Source organism: Aspergillus nidulans, chromosome II (assembly GCF_000011425.1).
Source record: "Aspergillus nidulans FGSC A4 chromosome II".
NCBI lineage: Eukaryota > Fungi > Ascomycota > Eurotiomycetes > Eurotiales > Aspergillaceae > Aspergillus > Aspergillus nidulans.
This window is the reverse complement of record NC_066258.1, coordinates 2,348,109-2,369,133: the sequence shown is the minus strand read 5'-3', so window position 1 is coordinate 2,369,133 and position 21,025 is coordinate 2,348,109. Positions and strand designations below refer to the sequence as shown.

The 21,025-nt window shown below is 50.5% G+C and overlaps 6 protein-coding genes across 6 annotated transcripts, besides 1 other annotated feature; 2 read left to right on the top strand and 4 right to left on the bottom strand.

Annotated features, from left to right (window-relative positions):
• Positions 1 to 21,025: part of a sequence feature (contig 1.65 1..278071(-1)) that runs on past both edges of the window.
• ANIA_03985 (putative MFS transporter) lies at positions 177 to 1,783 on the bottom strand (the record flags this gene model as incomplete). Its single annotated transcript, XM_656497.1, has 3 exons — positions 177 to 826; positions 882 to 1,425; positions 1,514 to 1,783. The coding sequence occupies 3 exons, from the start codon at positions 1,781 to 1,783 to the stop codon at positions 177 to 179; spliced, it is 1,464 nt and encodes a 487-aa protein (XP_661589.1).
• Positions 2,118 to 4,396, bottom strand: ANIA_03986 (uncharacterized protein; the record flags this gene model as incomplete). The annotated part of the gene is made up of 6 exons (XM_050611350.1): positions 2,118 to 3,110; positions 3,163 to 3,201; positions 3,248 to 3,788; positions 3,839 to 4,203; positions 4,252 to 4,297; positions 4,353 to 4,396. The coding sequence occupies 6 exons, from the start codon at positions 4,394 to 4,396 to the stop codon at positions 2,118 to 2,120; spliced, it is 2,028 nt and encodes a 675-aa protein (XP_050467386.1).
• ANIA_03987 (tetratricopeptide repeat protein) lies at positions 4,807 to 6,549 on the top strand (the record flags this gene model as incomplete). The annotated part of the gene is made up of 1 exon (XM_656499.1): positions 4,807 to 6,549. One exon carries the CDS (start codon positions 4,807 to 4,809, stop codon positions 6,547 to 6,549), a length of 1,743 nt encoding a protein of 580 aa, XP_661591.1.
• ANIA_03988 (uncharacterized protein) lies at positions 10,031 to 14,541 on the bottom strand (the record flags this gene model as incomplete). Its single annotated transcript, XM_656500.1, has 5 exons — positions 10,031 to 11,853; positions 12,047 to 12,683; positions 12,762 to 13,029; positions 13,084 to 14,419; positions 14,472 to 14,541. 5 exons carry the CDS (start codon positions 14,539 to 14,541, stop codon positions 10,031 to 10,033), a joined length of 4,134 nt encoding a protein of 1,377 aa, XP_661592.1.
• ANIA_03989 (ankyrin repeat domain-containing protein) lies at positions 16,537 to 17,160 on the top strand (the record flags this gene model as incomplete). Its single annotated transcript, XM_656501.1, has 2 exons — positions 16,537 to 16,604; positions 16,662 to 17,160. The coding sequence occupies 2 exons, from the start codon at positions 16,537 to 16,539 to the stop codon at positions 17,158 to 17,160; spliced, it is 567 nt and encodes a 188-aa protein (XP_661593.1).
• On the bottom strand, positions 19,091 to 20,665 carry ANIA_03990 (hexose transporter protein; the record flags this gene model as incomplete). Its single annotated transcript, XM_656502.1, has 1 exon — positions 19,091 to 20,665. One exon carries the CDS (start codon positions 20,663 to 20,665, stop codon positions 19,091 to 19,093), a length of 1,575 nt encoding a protein of 524 aa, XP_661594.1.

Sequence of the window (21,025 nt, the reverse complement as noted above, 5' to 3'; positions counted from 1 at the left end):
CCTAGATGCACTTGGACAGTTTGAAGCGATTCACAACAACAAAAGCATTGCGCTGCTGAGGCATCGGGCACGATATAACCCTTATTGAAAGAAGGGCTGGAGGGCTGTACAAATATCAAAAACTGTGAATAGCGACAATATCAAGGCCGACTTGCATCTGATAAGTTAACAAAAGGCTAGACCTTCGCTGACGACCAAGCCCGTATCCTCTCCCCCCAGAACCAAAAGCAAATTGGGACAGGAACTAATGCTACACAAACGCATCCAAGTATACTAGTTGTTTTCGCGACACCGAGCCTTTCAATCACCTGGTTGGCGAAGAGCGGGAAAGCGGCCCCAAAAATACTCCTCATCGAGCCATTCACGCCCATCGCACTGTTGGCCATGCTAGTGTAGCAGTCGATAATATAGTTAAACCCCTGGATGAACAGCAAGTACATGCCGCAGCCGGTTAGGAAACTCGCGCAAACGGGGCTGGCCCAAGATATAAATATGGACGAAGCTGTCCAGGCGAACCAGAACATCCCAATGGGGACCATAACCCCGCCGACGATCATGGGTGGAAGACGGCTTTCGGGGATGTAGACGCCATCAGGGGTGTGGCTGTGGTGACGGGTGTAGATTTGATTGGTGATGATGATGCCCAGGGAGCCGGCGAAGACGCCTACGATAAGTGCGAGGAGAGGCACGTATTTTAGGCTCGTGGGCCAGCTGCGGTCTTCACCGAAGGCGACGGGATAGGTCTGGTAGAAGAGAAAGAGAACTCCGTATACGAAGGACTGGTATAGTGTTAGGAGAGCGAGGATAGGTTGCGTAGTGAATAGCCCTAGGAGCTGACTGTTAGCATTGGTATAGTGACAGGAAAACAGATCTGAACCCACAAAAGGGTCGAATGAGGTAAAACCTAGCAATGTCCCGTATATTAAGACCATCCTTGTCCGACGCCGTCGTGAAATTCGCATTCCCAGTCTTCCTACGCAAGGCCCTTGCCCTCTTCCTCAGAATTACAGGCGGAAACGTCTCCGGAAAGACGAAAACACAGAGCACCGAAGCACCAAGTCCTACGATAACAACCATCCACATAGTCCACCTCCAGTTGAGCACCGGCGACCCCGAACCCATAATGAGCCCTCCCAACACCGGGCCGAAAGTAGGGCCGGAGAATACCAGCGACACAGCCAGCGCCATGGCATTCCCACGTTGGGAGATAGGCCAGCAATCGCTTACAATACCTCCAAAGATAGCGACTGGCGCTACTCCAAAGAGACCGCCGAAGAAGCGGCCGATAAGTACGGTTGCGACGTTCTCGCCTGCCTCAGACATTATGTCGAAAAGCGAGGAGATGGTGATTCCTAGCAACATGGGCCATTTGCGACCGAAGCGCTCGGAGAGGGGACCAAAGGCAAGAAAGCCGAAGATGTAGCCCTACAATAGTATTAGCAACACGGATTCCAAAAGCCCTCGCTCACCGATATAACGCCCGTCGCAGTTAACATATACGTGAAGACCCTACCGCGAGAAACAGCGTCGTCCCCAACACAGCAACCTCATGGCTGATTCGAAATTCCCGACTGAACTCCTCGCTTCCAGTTCCAAAGATGCTGCTGGCTACCGTTCCAATCAGGTTCAGGATGGCCACGGCCGAAGTTACCCAGATCTTCCGCGGCAGAGGCCAATTGAGTGGGATGTCCTTGTCGTCTGGGCCGTCGAAGTCCACCACATGCGGATTATTGCTCTCTAGGTCTGCTCCGTTGACCACGGTTGATGCTGGGAATTGGCTCATTATGAATTAGAAGAATATGATGCTTTCTTAGTTTATGACAGGTATGGCCGGCAGGCCTGGTCCTCTAAATAAAACAGGTCCGAATTTGACATCGCATCGCTGGGGATCCGATGCCTACCGGCATCATCGCCGAGGGATTGCTAACCAAGACTAATATCAAGCCCTAATTGTTACAAGTACATCAAAGACCGAGTCGCCGTGAGATCCACTCTGTAATGATGCTAATTCTGGTACCGGTATTTCCTTTAGTCATGGTCTTCGACTTTCCGCAGTAGACATACACTATAAATGAAATGTGGGCATATATTATACTTCCTAAATCGTATACCGAAATTCAACCCATCAAGGTCGCCTCAAACACCCGCTCCACCTCTCTAGCCATCACTTCAACCCCCCCAAAGAGTACATCTGCCTTGATCGATCTTCGAAGCGCATCCATACCAATTTGAAGTTCCTCCACGAGCCGCTCCGCGTCTTGCACTTCCGTTGTCACGCTCGGCTGCTCAAAAAGATAGGCGTAGCTGCTTATAGTCCCAGAGCACAGTGCTGTATTGACGCACTTTAGCACCATCGCGAGCGTATAAAAGCTCTGCATCTGGCAGCTGGCCATGTAAGGGATTGAGCGCGGAGAGCTCAGCCGCCGCCACGATGTCCAGGGCATAGCGGCAGTCATATCAACGGTAGTATCAGAGTAGCTTGGGTTTGGAGATGGTAAGCGGCGAAACACCCGGGACACAACCAGCGACGAGTGGAGACATATCCTTATTGATTCCCGCTCTGTAAATGGGAAGTGAGTGTCGACCTCACCAGTCTGGCTTGTCGAGAGGTGGAAGCTTTCTACTAAACTGGATGGTGTACAGCTAGCATCGAGGGAGAGGAGGTCAATAGGCCCGTCGAGGATCCTACGACGGTCTGGAAACGCGCGGACACTATGCAGTGTCAGCCGAGAAGTGTGGATGAGGGCGTTTGATATAGCCCAGAGGTTGCGAGAGGCATCAGCTTCGGCGCCCTGGTAATTAGTTACGCAGCGGAAGCGGTCTGCTTCGGCTGCAAGCCCGAGGATGAGGGAGTCTAGATCTTTTATTTCTTCCCGTATCGAGAACGATAAACTCTGGCCCGTCCTTAGCTCTCGATCGAGCTCGCGGCCGATGCAGCAGCTGCGGAGGAGAGCTGCTTGGGCCTTCACCAGTAATGGCCACGGCTGGACATGTGATGGATGGTTAGGTCTGAGGGTTTCAATGGAAAGTAAAGTACGAACCTCTCGGCAGCCGCGGAATTCGGGGAACATAGTTGTGATCCGGATGTCATCAAAGGTGATAAAAGGGGGCTACTTAATGTCAATAGAGCTGTTCTAGTGCTATCGTGAGGTTTAAACTAACCGATGTAGTCATTATAGATGACTGGTATACGAGAAACATCTGCTTTTATTAGTATCGTCAACAAAGCAACGCAGATTTTACTGACTACTGCCCACCAGCACCGGCGGTGCGCATCCAAGAAACCAGTCTGTGGCGTTTCGGTATGCAATGACAGGTCCATGGCAGCAGTCAGAGCCTGGTTCGCCCGGAGGCGCATTTTCGGGACATTCCCGCGCTGGCAACACTCGTATAGGCTAAGAAGGGCCAATGCGAGGACAGGCTCCATCTTCTGAGGGATCGCATAATGCAAAATACTCCGCGGGCCATCGGCGAGATTGGCATGTGAGTACGGTTCGAGTAGATCCTCTAGGGACTCCAGAGCCGACCTCGCATACGAATCAGCGTAGGATCGACGGAGTGCGGCTGCCCCGTCGTCGGCTGAGTTGGAATCTCCCGTCGGAGGGATTAGAGTCAGTATTGCTGCCAGGGCCAAACCCAGTGGAGATGTGGGCCAGCGGGGTAGGGAAGAAGCATTGGCATGAGTAGAGCGAACCTCTACGCTGACGCACTTGTCCTCGTACTGGGCGACCACCGGGGGAGGCAGGAGGGGGAAATAAGGGTGAATGAATATATAGTACGCGTTGATTCTGGGCGAGTAGTCAGATTTCCGCACCGACAAGACACCGGCATAACGTACAAATCCTCAGAGCAGTCATAAGCCCGAAGAGCCTTCGGGGGATGGTTTACCGGACCTAAGAACCCAGAAGGTATTCCACCAAGGGGTGAGACACCGCAATCCTCCCTTAATATGCTGGACGGCCGGAGTCCCGATTCGGCTGGGGATATTGGTAGCGGAGTGTTGAGAGTGGAGGTACTGCCCTGCGTATGCCGATGGTAGAGCTCGCCGTGAGGCGCAGGCTCTTTCTCAAGATTATCCACAGCGGGTTTAGCTGCACACCGTTGGGTTTCCTTCTTGGCCAGTTTTTCAGCGGCCGCTGGGCCCCGTCGAGCACCACCTCGTCGACTGGGCTGATATCGGCATTCGTCACCGTGACTGATGCACTACGGCGGTTACCACGGCTGCTGTGATCTCATGTCACGGCGACTTACATTCGAACACGGATCCTGGCCGTTACAGCGGATCTTGGAAGCCCGGCTGTCATTCTCTGCTGTCAGTGCTGGCTCCTTGTATCAGTCGGGAATGCACGTACCAAGGGAGGCATGCTAGCTTGACGGGCCGAGAAGCAGGCGGCATTTCGATTTCAGCTGATCTGCTCTGATTCTAAATACTTCAGATGGCCTGGGAGCAATGAATAGCATTCACCGAAACTAAAGCACAGTGCAAGCTATGTCTTCTATGCAGGTATGATGGTGTACTCCGTAGGTGTGGATTATTGAACGTAAAGATAATTGGATACCGGTGTCTTCGGTGTTTGATCAGTCATTCCCAGCAACGCCCAGTCGGCGATTGATTGAGCTTAACTAAGGACTGTCTTAGTCATTCTAGTGGTGCCACTCCATTCCAAATTAGTCAAGCTTGCTGGGGGCGCTATAAAATTAAATGCTTCTTTCTCTGTTCGAAGCTCACCAACATATCAGATTCCGCACTTATTATATTTTCCTAGCCATATATTGTCACTATCATCACTTAGATCTGGTATCGCCATGGCTTCTGCACTTCAGACTCCCGTCCCAGCCATTGACGAATACTACAACCTGGGATCGTTTGGCCACACCATTACCACCAGCAGCGCCGACGCCCAAACCTGGTTCAATCGGGGATTAACGTGGGTATATTCGTTCAATCATGTAGAAGGCGCCTACTGCTTTGAACAGGCTATTGGGCACGACCCAGGATGCCCAATGGCATACTGGGGGCTTGCATACGCAGTCGGCCCGAACTACAACAAGCCCTGGGAGAAATTCGATCTGGGTGACCTGCATCGATCAGTGCAGCGGGGTTACGAAGCTTCGCAAGCTGCAAAGAGACTAGCAACCAACGTGACCCCCCTTGAGCAAGCGCTGATCGAGGCGATGCTGCATCGGTTCCCGACTAACGAACCGGCAAGGGACTATGCGGCTCTCAACAGGAGCTATGCCAACGCCATGAAGCTCGCATATGACGCCTTTGGGCACGATCTGAATGTTGCAGTCTTGTATGCGGATGCCTTGATGAACATGAACCCCTGGTCGCTATGGGATCTATTCACCGGACTGCCAAATCCCAACGCGCCGACCCTGGAGGTGAAAGCCGTCCTTGAGCGTGCGCTTTCGCAGGAAGGGGACGGCGCGAATCAGAACCCCGGGCTTCTGCATCTATATATTCATTTCATTGAGATGTCGCCCAGTCCTGAGCTGGGAATCAACGCTGCCGATCGTCTTCGTGACCTCGTGCCGGATGCCGGGCATATCCACCATATGCCAACGCACTTGGACATTCTTATTGGCGATTGGAGACGCTCTATTGCGTCAAACTACAAGTCGACCCTTGCGGACGATAAATATTTCCGGAGATCCGGCGCCAAGAACTTCTATACTTTCTACCGCATGCACGACTACCATTCCTTGGTATACGCAGCCATGTTCGCCGGTCAATCCAAGGTTGCACTTGACGCTGTGACTCGCATGGAAGCAACAGTGCCCGAAGAGGTTCTCCGGATTGAGTCCCCACCGATGGCTGACTGGCTGGAGCAGTTCATGCCTATCCGCCTTCATGTGATGGTGCGCTTCGGTATGTGGGAGGAGCTCAAGCGCAAAGAGCTGCCACACGACCAGATCCTCTATGCTGGGACCACAGCGACCACGCACTACGCCCGCGGAATCGCTTTCGCCGCCACAGGGGATGTTGAAGCAGCCCGGAAAGAGCAAGATCTCTTCCACAAGGCATGGGCGCGCGTTCCTGAAACCCGCCGCGCCTACAACGGCAAGATGGTTGACGTGCTCGGGGTTGCCGCAGCTATGCTAGAGGGTGAGATTGAATACCGAGAGGCCAACTATGATCAGGCATTTGAGTCGTTGCGTCGCGCAATCGACCTCGAGGATAAGCTGCCGTATAGCGAGCCATGGTCGTGGATGCAGCCTGTACGTCACGCCTACGCGGCGCTGATGATGGAGCAGGGCAACCTGGAAGAGGCTGCGCAGGTCTATCGGGCTGATCTGGGTATGGACACCTCTGTAATCAGGCCGCGCAGGCACCCGAATAATGTCTGGTCGCTGCAAGGGTACCATGAGTGCTTGGTGAGAATGGGGAGACTGGAGGAGGCTGCTGTGATTGAGCAGCCTACAAAACTAGCTCTTGCGGTTGCTGATGTGCCGATCAGGGCGTCGTGCTTTTGCCGTTTGGACACGTCACAGGCGCCAGAGGTTCTTGACAGCTGTGCTTCCAAGGGGAAGGAGAAGTGTTGCTGATTGGATATGATTATCACCAAAACACGCGTGATTTGAATAGTTGGGGCTTTATATCCAGGCTGCTTGTGATTCTTCTGGTACAAGGTAATGCAGCATGAATTAGCATTTAGCCGTCTTTGCAACAACATGAAATAACAGGATATCCGTTAAACTAACAAGCTTCAGTTCTGTATATATACGCTAGCCGGTTTATTCATCTCTCAGTTGCGATTGATAAGTCTCTTCAGCGCACAGGGTCCCCTTCGGATGTTAACCTGTATTCCTGCAGCCACCAGGTGCCATTAGCAGGACAGGACATAAAATCGCCAATGTGGTTAAAATATCCTTTTTCGCATTAATGCTCTAAATGGTGGGAAGGGTAAGGTCTGAAGTTCCTAGGATAACTGCAAGAACGCTATCAGGTCATGGGGGTGGTGCGTATTTTAAGCAGAAACTATTCAAAATAGCTTTCCAGGTGCAGGCCTTGTTCTAGTCAACCCAGATAGAGTTCTTAGTTGGCTAAATATCAAGGAAAAGACCCCTACAATACCAGGCAGTTAGGTCAACTAATTCAGTAGGGTTGTCAACCCGCACCGCAACCCGCAGCGGTGCGGTGAGGGTTGCAAGATTGGCAGTCCGCGCGGCTTGTGGGTTCTAATAGGAGAACCCATGCGGGTTTGCGGGCCACCGCGCGGGTTGAATCCTAGCCCTGCGGGCTGTACCCAACCCGCACCGAGTGCACCCCTATAATTCAGCACCTAAAACCCCCTATATAACAAGGCAGCTAGAAAAGCAAGCATTAGTAATAAGGAAGATACTAAGTACTTGTACAAAAAGCCCTTCATCTTTACTGGAGACATGCTTAGACAAGCTTATCAAAGGTTATAAATTGCATTTTTAAGCTTCTCCTCGCACGCAAAGAACTATATAATTTATGTGCTTCTAACAAGAAGTAGTTCTCAAAAAGGAAGTGCTCTACTGGAAGCTGGCTGTTATAGGGGCTTAACTATTCAGGAGGGCCTAGAGCAATTCTAGTATGAGAATAAGGTTGATAAAGCCCAGGGTGGTATATCTATAGATCCAGTACTTTCGGCAGTTAGGCCATGTATACAAGCACCACCACAGTACAGTGACTGCCATAATATAGGACATAAGTAATTGCAATGTCTAATTAAGTTTCGAATTGATTATATAGAGAAATGCAATAATTTTTGTTGATAAAGTGTCGAAAATGTTGCCTATACATGGAATCGGGAGCGGAGGTGGGCCGCTCGCTCACGGGATACATTATCGGGCAGGTAATTACCTTATCCCTGGGAGCTGAATTACATATAACCTAAATACCTTGATCCCGACCTATAGTTATAATAATAAAAGCAGATTATGATTAACGCTTGGAAGAACATAGAACTCAGAATTATCAGGTATCCAATTCATTAGTTCGCCCGTATGGATCATGTTCACTATTTGCCTTTGCTACTTCTGTGGACGCTATAACCACTCTAGCTATACGGCCAGATTCGGTATAATCGGCTTATCTTTAACAGGCCATCGCTATACTCGGGCTGTACCAATTTCAAATAAGTTAGTAGCGCTCGTTGATACAAGTACTAGTCCGCAGGCTACAGAATCTTCTCAGTCTCTTTTCCTCACATTCAGCTCCTTGAGCTAAGACGCCAGTGCACAAAAGCCATATTTGAATACCACTGCCTGATCTGCCAGCATTAAAAAGAATCATGAGTAACAGTTCACATTCACAACCTCATCATAAATGCCCCTGAGAGTGCTCATCACGGAACAGGGCTCGCAGGCAGTGCTCTGGCTTTTTGGCTCTCCAAGCTCGGCCACAAAGTCACCGTTGTCAAGCGGTTCCCTGAGTTTAGAACTAGCGGCCTCCAGGTCGATAACGGGGTCAGAATCGAGGTGTTAAGGCGAATAGGTCCTGAGAGTGCTTTTCGGGCCTTATCTGGTCCAGAGCAAGGCTGCAGGTGGCCGACAATGCAGGTAAACGGTGGGCTTAATTCCCTGCCAACAGATCTGGAACAGGGCCACAGGGTTTCACCAGTGATTTTGAAATCATGATGGGCGATCTCTGCCGAATTATCTATGACGCAACGAAGGACCGTGCGAATTACACCTTCGGCAGATCGATTGAGAGCTTTGGAGAAAAGATGCGGCCATTGAGGTCCTCTTCAGGAGTGGAGGGAGCCCGGTATGATATTCTTGTTTGCGCTGATGGCCAAGGATCACGGACGCGCAAGGTCATGCTTCGTTCTGATAGCGAGGATGCTTTTTAATCGCTCAATGAATACTCAACCTACTTTACAATTCCGCGGTCGATGGAGGCTGGAGAGGAGTACATTGCCACCTCGTACATCGCTCCCGGCGACAGGTTCGTTCTAACTCGCAGACATAATCCGCAGAGGATTCAGGTCTATTTAATCGGCAAAAGTGTCATTAAATGACCGAAAGGTGTCCACAAAGGGGACACTAGTGAGGAGAAGAAGGCGTTTGCAGAGGTCTTTCGAGGCGCAGGGTGGCAGGTCGAAGGGATTCTTGAATTGCTCATGGAAGCCGACGACCCCTACTGCGAGACTCAGGGCCTCGTCAAGTTGAATCCCTAGGTCGTGTCGTGCTTCTTGGAGATGCCGCGTACTGTCCTTCGGCAAGCACAGGCATGGGCACTTCTAGCGCAATCGTGGGCGCTTATATCCTAGCCGGAGAAATATGGGTACATTGCCCAGGGGATGACGCGGAAGTCTCTCACGAGACGGCATTCTGGGCTTACGATGACAAGTTTCGGCCGTTCATGGACCAGGTGCAGAAAGGTGTTGGGGATCCGAGTATCTTCGATAGCATATCGTGGTCGCCTCTCACCATCTCTATCTTGTATTGAGTCCTGTGGCTGGCATCATGCTTAAGGCTCGACCGATTTGGGGGGTTGCTTGGGGATCAACCTGAAAAGGGGTGGGAACTGCCAGAATATGGGATTTTGATGGATCATGCTGAGCTGTAGAGGGCTGTAAAACATAATTTACTTGGAATTCCAGAATAGAATGAGGATGCAAACCTACGACTACATCTACATCTGCAGCAGATGATTAAAGATAAATCTGTTTATAAGCAAAAATCGTCATATGGAAGGGCCGCAGAATGTATACGGTTGATTATAATTACCTTCAAAAGCATTTGTTTAGAAACTAGCTTGCCTTAACTAAGATAAAGCTCCTAGTTCCTCACTGTGGCTACTGAAATTCCAGAAACCAGAAATAATACGGATTCAATTAGGAGTATTCATGCGACGGAGCCAGTGTTTGGCTCATCGCGATTGCCAGTTTGTTTTTTTTTGAAGGACTCTGTTTCCAAGGACTAGTGCCTATAAGGCGAGACCACACCTGTCAGATATCATCTAATATGCAGAGCGGCCTGATGGCCGTGAGAACAAGAGAAAAAAGTGAGAGGATAGAGATACGATTGTCATGTCAATAGTGTCGTGCTTATCTTACACATGCTTTGAAGCAGGGTCATCGTTTAGGCTCCTAGTATCTAATCGTCTTAGCGAAACCAACCACCCTTTGGGAGACCATTTTGTTGAAACGCTATCCTGCACCAACGGCCTCCCAGGCGCGTCGTCTGGCTTCTTCACAGTACCAGTAGCCTTTTTACGGCCTAAAGTGGGCTTTTCGGATTTCCAGAAGCGGCCGAGGAACTGAAAACGATGGAGAACCCCGTACAGTATCGAGACGGTGATGACAAGGGCCACGACAGCAGTAATAACCATCCGCCCGACGACTGTCCCGCTTGGGACATCACCCATGCTGAAGATACTCACGGCCAGCCCGGTGGGCAGGAAGAAGACAGTGACATAGGTGAAGAGCGTGATATTCTCTGCTTCTCGCAGGGATTTTTTAGAGCGAATGGCTTCCTGGGCACTTGTGACCCGGCCGAGCAGGAACTCTATGTGGATTTCCTTGGTGCGCACATCGCGGACATGGCCCTCGAGCTGGGCTCGCTTCTGCTTGACTGATTTTCGATACTTCTGCTCGTCGCGGCGAGTCCAGCGCGGTCGTTCTCTGCCCTGCGAGCTCTCACGCATATCCCACTGGTCGATGACTTCCCGCAGACTGATCATGTTCCTTTTCAGGAGGAGCAGGATCCTCTCGCATTCTCGAAGGTTTTCGGGGCTCCTGTCTTCAAAACTGTCATATTGATCGTCGAGAGGCGAGTACTGATTCTCTCTGGGCTCTCTCTCGACCTCTTCGAGGATCTCTTCCGTGTTCATGCAGACTTTTTCCAGTGCGCGGCTGAGCAGGATCAGCTCGAGCACTCTTCTCTGTTGCCAGTGAGAGGGGTCATCGTTGATAGAGTCTGTGTCGCCGTCAATATCACCGTCAACATAGTGGCACGTCCAGTATCGGTCAAAGAAGTCGCCAACGATGCGGAAGCCAGTGAAGGCAGTGACCAGGTAAAACGGACAACCTGAGGACTTGAGTTGTTCGAACATTGCCCACTTTAGTCCAGATTGACCAGGCGGCTTCTGATCATGATTCAGTTTATAAAAGTACTGAAAATAAACCTCGGTGACCCACAGGTTGAGCGCAACCATCGTATCGTCGTGTAGATAGGGCTTTGACTTCCCGTGGCGGTCGAAGAACTGGGCAAGGCTCATTCTTTCGGACTCGGGAGATGCGGCGTAGCAGATCACGGCTCGAACTGGATCGATCGACTTCAGATAGATGAACCTTTTCTTCGCAGAGAATGCGTAACGCGGTTGCCTAAGATATTTCCACAAGGCATGGAAGCTCCAAAATCTGTACATTTCAAACTTGGCCAACCTGCCCCGCTTGTGCTGCTTCCTACTTTTTCGAACATCCACAATATAACTGTACCGACTGGAATTCTCCGCATCATCCTTCATTTGTCGAACAATATCACTAGGAGTGTTCTTTATATTTCCCGATAACAGCTGTGCTTCTCTGATTATCTTCTCGATATCAGATTTTCCGGGTGGCTCATAGTCGAGGAAATCGGGGTACTTATACAGCCACTCCTCTGGCACTTCGACAATGTTACTAGCATCAACCAAACGGCCGTGAGGATTTTGTCGTTTGAGGCTCCTTTGAACCATGACTGCAAGGTGCTCGGAGCGGGTGCCAGACTCGCTCTTTTCATGGGAGATTACGGCTTTCTCTAGAACTTTTGCTGGGATTTCAGTGGACTTCTTGGTCTGCGGTATAGCGGACCTCTGACTAGCAGATCCTTCAGGTCCTTCGACCGCAGAGTCGCTTGAATCAGGATTGCGAAGAGCTTCGTTGCGGCGCGATTCTTCAGAGACCACAAGCAATATATATGGTATTTCGAACCCGCAATGAAAGTAAAAGTCGCGATAGAGCTCTCGGTCAGGAAAGGGGCTCCTTTGTGGACGGCTCTAGCTGGCCAGGATAGAGGCCGCTCTCAGAGCAGGAGTTGCAAAGCACGGCCATGGCATGGGAAACCATCTCGTCTGGTTCGAAATCACGATCAAGCTGGTGCTTGGACTGGGCCATGAGAAGTGCCAGAGCGTAGCGCAACGAGTTGTCCCATCGAGCTTCATCGACGCCTTCCTCGTCATGATGAATCTGTGCCTTCACCAGCTGCTCAAATATATCCATTTGATCCTTCTTCAGGAACCCCCAGGATTTACCGTAGTATAAGACTGTGTCCCGGGAATGAAAGAGAAAGCGCGTTTCTCGAGCAGAACGGGTCACACTCAACATCCGCTTCTTCAGCACGTCGTTTTCAAGAGTGAAGCGTCGGATGTTCTGCTTTCTTATGTCCTCCACTGTGAAGTCCAGTGAGTGTGTTGAGAGTGGTCTGCGCATTCTCAGACTGGGAAACAAAGGGCCCACCTCGCGCAAGAAGTCGTCAAGTGCGCGAGTGGATGAAGCCTGGCCTGCGCCAACTGTCATTCGAACTGTCTGCGTAGTCCTTGTCTCCAACAGGATCTTCCTCTTTTCCTCTTGCACTTTTTGAATCAGCTGCTGAACATCATGCAGAGCTTTCCAAATCCAGACTTGATCACTAAGACGGTATATCGGGATGTCGGATATATTCTGCAGGTGCTCCCAGGTCGGCGAGAGTCGATTTTTGGTAGCACGCAGGTGATATACCCATTCCTTGATCAACCTAGGTAGCCAACAACAAACAAATATCAATTCCTCGCGTGTGTCAAATATTCTCAGATACTCTGTTACCTTAAGGATGTGATAAGGCACATTCGGAGGACTGTCCGGCGGCAGGGATGTGTCTGAGCTGCTAGGGATGCTAGTTCCATCGACCCAGAGGTTGGTAGAAAAGAGGTCTTTGTTGGCAAGTCGCGATAGCCACAGAAGGTGGCCCTTGCATGTCTCGTGGATACGTCTCATGGAATTTTGGGTGCGTACCCATTCAGAGCTCTGTGATTTCTGCAGAGTGCTATGTCGTGCATGTTGGTACATCTTGAGCATGAACATGAATGCGAAGCTGACCTCAACTGTTTAGTACGATCATACACAGCAGCAGAGCCACTCTACTTACTAGCTTCCAGATATGCACACTCGATGGTCTCCAAAGTCACCGCATGTCAGACTGATAGCGCTGGAAAACGAGCCGGTTTCAGGGCTTATTTCCTCCGTTATCCGAGGGCTAGGGGCGCTCTGTTGCTCGTTGATCTTCCGCGGCTCATTGATCTTCAGCAGCTCGAACCTGGTTGGGTCTGGCTCTTGGATAACGTAACTGTCCCCTTCCGGCGTTTCTAGGATGATCTGAGGGGCGTCATTATTCTCAACGGACACAGACACTTGGGGTCGTCCCTCATCTACCCCGGTGTTCGGCCGAGCCTGTCCCTCAGCTGGCGTCAAACCATGCTCCAGGTTCTTGGTTGGTAGGTAGACACTGCAAGTTCCCAATATATGCTCGAGGTTACGACGGAGAGACCAGCGCGTGTGCTTTTGCTCTGCCCGTGGCCATTCCCAGCTGACAGATTCCACCGGCAACTCTCGAAGACATCTGTTTACTTCAGCACCTGCAATGACAAAATCCTTCCATGCAAAGGTCCCATCGTGACTCTGATTCTGTATCTTGAAGACGGCCACATATTCTATTGACGCTCGATATTTCATGTCGTGTTTAATAGACAATACAGAAGCGTCTTTCAGCTCCTGGGAAACCCCATCTTTCCAAAGGCCGACGATCACAGACAATTGTTTGCCACGGCTAGTCGACGACAGCCGTTCCATCTTAATCAGGCTGCGGCCGTGCGGGCCTCGATAGCAATCACTGGGCACGTCGTCCTTGCAATCACAGGTCTCTTCCTTGGAATCACTGGGCACGTGCTTGGGGGTTGTGTAATCCAGATCTCGCAAAAGGAAACACGGGTCAAACTCCAGATATAGCGTCTCCTTGATCGCGCTTTCGTTCGTGATGCACATCCGCTGCAGTACCATATGGCCATGGCACACCAGATCGACCCTGACGTTGATTCCATAGCCGATGCTATATCGAATGCGCGGCCAGCGATCTCCCAGATATGTCATTACGGGTGCCGTCTGGTCCTCGGTGACATTGTCGCCGCCAACCTGCGAGATTCGCAAGCCGAACCCGTTTCGATGGGATTGCGCCTGGCTCATCAAGTCATCGGCGCGAGCAACGATGCAGAAGGGAGGCGGCGCATGCGGATAGTCTAATACAAGCATTCTCGAGATCAAATCTGGTCGATCAAGGTACTGGCTGACGCGGAGAATGGACCCGAATGCGCCGCTCGTTGCCGTTACAGTTCCATCGCCGAACGAAACATACGGCGCATGCCGCTGCTGGTCGTCTGTATGATCTCGAGACGCATAGTCGGTGCCGTCGCTCGATCTAGGAGGCTCAACTACAGACTTTAGTCAGCGCGAGCTTCGGGCTCCTTCTCTGGCTGCATTTACAATTCACAACACTCTGAAACCCCGGATCGAGCCCGTCTGGAAGCCCTTCAAACTGGAGTGCCGTGGCCATTGAGAATCGCGAGGCCAGCACCGTGCGGCATGAGATCCTGGAGCTGGGGGGGGCATAACTCGTATTTATGCAGCTGATTGTTGCTCAGCCTCACCGGATCCCATTTGCCGATCCCCGTATCCGTGCTACATTTCGACTTGTGAAAGTGGCCAGGGGAAGAGCTGGCCTTAAAGTCTCACGGTCTGGAGACCAAATGAGCACCTATGCTAGCTCTGTAGTTTGCAGCCCCTATGAGAATGAACACCGGGGAGGAAGCAGCCAAGCTCGTTCTCAGGTTCGGATTAACATGCTTAGCGAGGCGTGGCATCAATTACACCGTTGTCAAGCGCCGTCAGCCGCCAGACGAACTGGGGCAGATCCGGACCGTGACAAATTGACGAACTGATAGTGAAATTAGGGCAACACTGGATTTGCCATGCGAGGATCCCATAACGGGTCAATACCGTTATTGCCCTGTCGAGTATCTGGGTCTGGCGAACCAGAGCTCAGCATGTTCAGGGAAAGATGACCGCTGTTAAGGTTGCAGCGTCGGGCGCTATATCCCATACTCTACACTCACATGATTGGGTGATATTACCGAGCTTGGAGGCAGAAGAAGGGTAATCTGAAGGCTAGGACACTTGTCGAAGAAACCGCTGGTGTGATAGATTTCAACGCATGCATTAGCGCATGCCAGAGCAGCAATCCTTCACGACCGCTTAACTGATAATTATTTTATTTATATAGCGCTGTCAGCATTCGCAGCTGGAAAAGATATTTTATTTCGCATTTATTGCTTACTGAACCACCGAGGCTTCTGGCGAGCGCATTTGGGTTAGAACAAAACCCTTGATCTATTTTGGTCCTCACAGATGTTAGCTAGCAAGAGGTCCGCTGTGTCAGTCGTTTTACGGGGATCTTTGCTATATCAAAGCCGCACAGATCTGTCGCGGCACGCCTGCAGAACTAGACTGCTGAGGCTCTTTGCCGACAGATAAACACAGTGGCGTTTGAAGGATGTGTCGCTTGTGAGCGTTCATCTTGACTCTGGGTTTGGCATGCATATCGCTTGTTGGCAAATTCCTGAACCAAAATGAACTGTGAACCTTGCACCACCATTGTCTGAATTGGGCTTCCCACTCAGCCAAAGGGCTAACCCTTCTTGAGGAGAAAATAGGCCTGACCCAACGGGGAATATTATGTGACTGTTCCCTTTGAGCTGGTAAGGGACGAGATTTCCCGTCTATAGTGAAACTTCTGAGGCAGCGTAGGAGTTCGTAATAAATATAGCCACCCTAGGCACAGATAAGACTTAGAACGCGCAAAGGGACCAAATCTACGGAGATATTCTCCTCTCGTGCGACACTAATGCACTCATTCTCTCAACCCGTACGAGTTGTAAATACATTCTCCAAGCCTCACATACGCGTCCGCAGGCATTATTTAATTGACACAATCTGGCTTCTGATTGATTGAAATCGAATGTATGGTCCGGTTGACTACCGTGAGATGTAATTAGATTGGAATCAAAAAATATAAACATTAGATAAAAATAAAGAGATAAGAATAAAATAGAATGATATAAGAATAGAAGTAAGAACAGGGGTAAGGGTAACGGAGTTATCAGCATTGGTGAATATTATTACTACTTGACAGCGAGCCATCCCTTTCTGCAGCGTGGATGAGGAACTTGATGACGGTAATAGGCACGACAGTGTTCACCAAAGGTTGTCTTTCGAAGCTGGAAGCACTGGTGATAATTATCGGAAATTTGACAATGCGCCCTATATATTAAGACCAGCACATTTGTCTGGGTAACATTCCCGACGACACGTTTTTATCGAGAAGGCTTGATTGGGTATTGCTTAAGACAACGGACAATTTTACACCCGGACCAAACCAGATATATACTCCTGGCGGTGGCTTGATTCCTTGGAGGATGCCCATTTCATCCCCAAAGTGTCCACTGTGGGCAGCCACTGGGACACACGGAGCCGTCGAGATTCGATCTTCACCATGTATATCTGGCACTTGCTTGGGAAATCAGGAGATAGTGGATGTTCGGAGCTTGGACATGGTGTTGTGTAAGCTATCCCACAAGACCATTGTAGAGATCGCAAGCTGACTAAACAAGATCCTAGTGACTCAGGTTCCTGGGCTGTCGATCCTGCTGACTTCTCAATAGTTGCAATTATTGTGGCTAGATTTGATGATCTTGGCGTAACCTACGCGCTGCCAGCTGCCGATGTCTTTGGGGACATTATACGGAATATAGGTCTTAAGACAGAGTTTATGTTGGGGGACAAAAGAACCCTTCTATCAAAAGCATTGAAACAAGGAAGGAACGAACTTGTTTGCGAACTTTTGTTATCCCCAGCCATGAATATCAACTTGCTTCATAACGAAGTTTTGCGGGTGGAATCTGAAGGGGGCCATGAGAAAGTCGCCAAGCTACTGCTGGAGAAGAGGGCTGATGTCAATGCTTCCAATGGAGTTGCTCTGCGGAGTGCTGCAGCACATGGCCATGCGAAGATCGTCCAGCTCTTGTTGGAGCATGGAGCGGATGTTAATGTATTTCATGGATATTCTCTGCGGTTGCTGCAGCACGGGGCCATGAAAGGATTGTCCAGCTCTTGCTAGAACATGGAGCCAATGCAAACGCTTCTGATGGAGACGCGCTGAGATGTGCTACTGAAACGGCCTTGAGAAGATTGTTAAGCTACTCTTGTAGAAGGGAGCTCACGTTAATGCCTCCGCTGGAGAAGCTGTACATAGTACTCCAGATTGGGTTCAGGATACAGAAAGGTCGCGAAATAAATAGCGGGTTGCGTTGGTTGATACCAGAGACAAGCTACAGCGCTGGACGCGGCGCGCTGCATAGGGCTTGTGAGCGGCCGGATCAGTTGCAGTCGTAGGAGCTATAATAAGAAAGAAGAAAAGGTGAAAGAAGACTGTTCAGTGCTGAAGCTTCTGCTGTTGGTGGATGGGATCATGCAGGTAACATAGGGAACTGATGTTAATCGTATGTGACAGCTTGTCATATATGGAACTTCCCAATTTTCGCTTCGTCAATGCAAGTTCCCGCTTGCCGATGCTTACTTATGCAGAGAATTCTGCTATTTCCACCAGAAGCTATTTCTCTTCCAACTGTCATATTATACTAGGATGCTTCTTATTTTTTATTTCTTATGTATCTAAACCGCTGTATAGAGCTAGGTTGGAAGAATCAGACTTTCATTCTTTTATATTATTAACGGCTGATGCTGGTGATTAGGTCTAGCCTGACGCTCCATAAATATAGAGCAGAATATCAGACAAAAGTCAGAGAAACTCTTGCTATTTTTCTTAATCCTGGAGGGATTATAGCAGTGCTCTAAACTTTAGTCACACACTACCCACCCGCCATTCGCTCAAGTGGGTGATTCACCACCTTGCTCATACTAACTCACCTGCACTCACCCTAGATTTGTGCCGCCCACTTCTAAAAGCAGCAGCACACTCAGGGCTTGTTGCACTTTTATTCGCGTTGATAATGATGGCTTAACTTCATCTGAGCGGACGGGAAGCCATGCTTTCCACACCTTATGGTTGTATGTACTTGGAATGCATGGATCCTGTATGTTATGCTATACGTGAGGCTCGTGCTCATATTTTCCAACTTCGCTATGGACCACCACTACGCATGCAAGTGGTATGCCGTTGTCCTTTGCGAAACAACAGCATCACCCTCCAATGTTCAAGTGGTACCAGCCATCCAATATGACTGACTCAAGAGTGATCAAATTCAATATCGCCGGCAAAGCGATCGATGTCATCCACTGATATTCGTCTATGAGCGTTTCCGCACATATTAGTAGTTTGTGGCGTAGCCCAATAGTCGCGAGACGGTATATGATGAGAGTGGTTGGCTATCGTATTCGGACAAATGAGCGAATATAGAACAATGAATCAATATGGATTGACCCGATATAATGGACTGGCAACTGCCACCTTCATATTATTATGCTGACATGCTATTCCCTGGCGGGCGATACTATCGACCGCACGCGAATTATTCAGTAGGAGTCGATTTCTTTGACCACAGGGGTATCTCGATTTAAAGTGCGAAGCGGGGGATTGGGCAGAGACCTTGAGTTGGAATAGTATGGAGCGATAGATGGCTAGACATAACCGTCAGGGCTCAAACTCAACCATTAGCATTCCGCAATCTCTCTCGCAGGCATATGCTTCTCGGAAAAGGTCATACTGTGACGAAGAGCTTACAATCTAATATTCCGGAGTGACCGAAGGCAGGCAGTTCCGCCTTAGAGCATGCCAACGTCTCGGAGCCGCGTAATAAACTGTGCTAATTCTCATATGATTCAGTAGTGTTCAGAGAGAAAGGCTTGGTGTCATGTCTTGGGACGAGTATGTATAAACGTACACTCGTCTATCTTGCACAAGAATCAAGCTATAAACCAAAACACCAAGAGGCGGCAATATCGCTTTTAAGAGCCTCGGAGGTACATTGCTGCCATATTCGGCTTCCATGTCGACTATAGTATGACATTGCACTTTGCCAGTCTCAGATCTAAGCCTCCTCAACATGCTTTCTCTCCCCAACAGCAACAGCCTTGTCGGCATTAACATCCAACCCCATCTCCCTCATGGCGTTCTTGCCTGCCAGTGCGTCGGGTCCATCAAAGATCTCCGCAACCTCCTCAAGGCCCTTGCCTTTCGTCTCAGGGAAAAACAGAAATATTAGGGTGAAGTTGACGCCGATGACCACACACCAAACTATATAGTATCTCCAGCTAATCGCGTCCATGGCAACCGGATTTGCAAAGCTGTTATATAGACCCGCAAGATTCCCCGTCAGCTGGTACATCATAGCCGCTTTGGATCTCAGCGAAAAGGGGACGACTTCCATTATGTACGTTGGCGCAACAGGCGAGCACATGTGGTACGCAGCGCTGAAGACGAAGATCATAGCCAGCACACCGCCGGCATACCCTTTATCCTCGAAATTGTGTTTCTCATTCAGTGCAGAGCAGATCGTCCAGATGATGTACGCTATGCCCATACTCCCCATGCCGGACAGGAACAAGCGGCGTCGTCCGGCGCGATCGACTAGTGTCGCGAACACCGCAGCAGTGAGGAAGCCCCAAACGGAGAGACAGGCGTTAATGATGAGCTGCGTTTTTGGATCGGTAATATCAATAGTCACTAACACCTTGGCCAGGTAGTAGGATGTCAGCGCATTACCCGACCACTGAAGCATAGCAGGAATATAGCAAGCCAGGAAGAGGCGATGGCGGTTGCCCCTGGTAGAGAGCCATTCCGTCCACCGGGATAGGCGCTGGACCTTTTCCATTTCGAGCGTCGCCGTGATCTCGGCCATTTCGAAACGAACGAGGCGGGAGTCAGCGTCCCCGTGACCGTGGTACTCTGTCAGGATGGCGAGGGCCTCCTCGCGCCGGCCTTGGTAGATGAGCCAACGGGGTGATTCCGGCGCGAGGAGAGCTAGGACTGCCTGGACAAGCGAGAAGAAGCATTGCAGTGCGCTGGGGATCCGCCAGCTCCAGTCCGACCCTTCCATCTTGAAGGTCCCGTATGTCACCCAGGCGGCGATCAGCGAACCAAGTGGCCAAGTAACCAGGTAGAAGGAGACGAGTTTCCCGCGGTGCGTTGGGTAGGCCACTTCAGTAAGCAACGGGGGCGCAGCAGTAGCCACTATTCCCAGTCCAAAGCCGACAACGAATCTACTGAGGACGAACATGCCGTAGTTCACCGCTGCGGCTTGAAGGATCCCGCCGATGATTATGACGATTGATCCGCCGCAGATCGGATACCGTCTACCAAATCGCTCGCATAGCTGTGATGAGATCAAAACCGAGATCAGTGTGCCGCCTGTCGGTCCAAATGTCATGGCGCCCAGACGCGTGCCCGTCGGCTGGCCAAAGTAGCTCACCCACTGCGGGAGCGACTGCATGCCGTTGAGCATGCTGCTGTCGTAGCCGGAGGCGATCTGAGTAAGGAGGGCGCAAAGAAGCAGGGTATTGAGTTTCAGAAGGGTCCAATCACGATACCAGGGTTTGCGGCCGTCTGGGATTACGTCCCTGAGGACGAGCCCCTCAAAAGTCTCGTGTTTGGAGTGAGAGAGCATTGTTAGGGTTGTCTGTTGATCTGCCGGTAGGTAGCCGTAGGGAACAAGGCAACGAGCTCGGCCTACCTACAGAACAATCCTTTTCATCTTTATATGTCGGACCACCCCGTTAAGCTCTGGCCTGCTTGGACCCAGGATGCTTGTATGCCGCAATTGGTATAGTTTACCCCCGCAGTATGCCATGTATTGGGCGGGGGAAGCCAGGATCAAGACTGGGTCTCGGGGATATCGGAAGGGAGATCGACAGCCGTGACTGCCTGGTCGGTATGACATGGCAACTTGGCAGATGACCATTATCTGCGCCCTCAGACATGGGATAGGATCCCCGGACAAGCTTTGCCCCGAGGTTGCCCTTCTCAT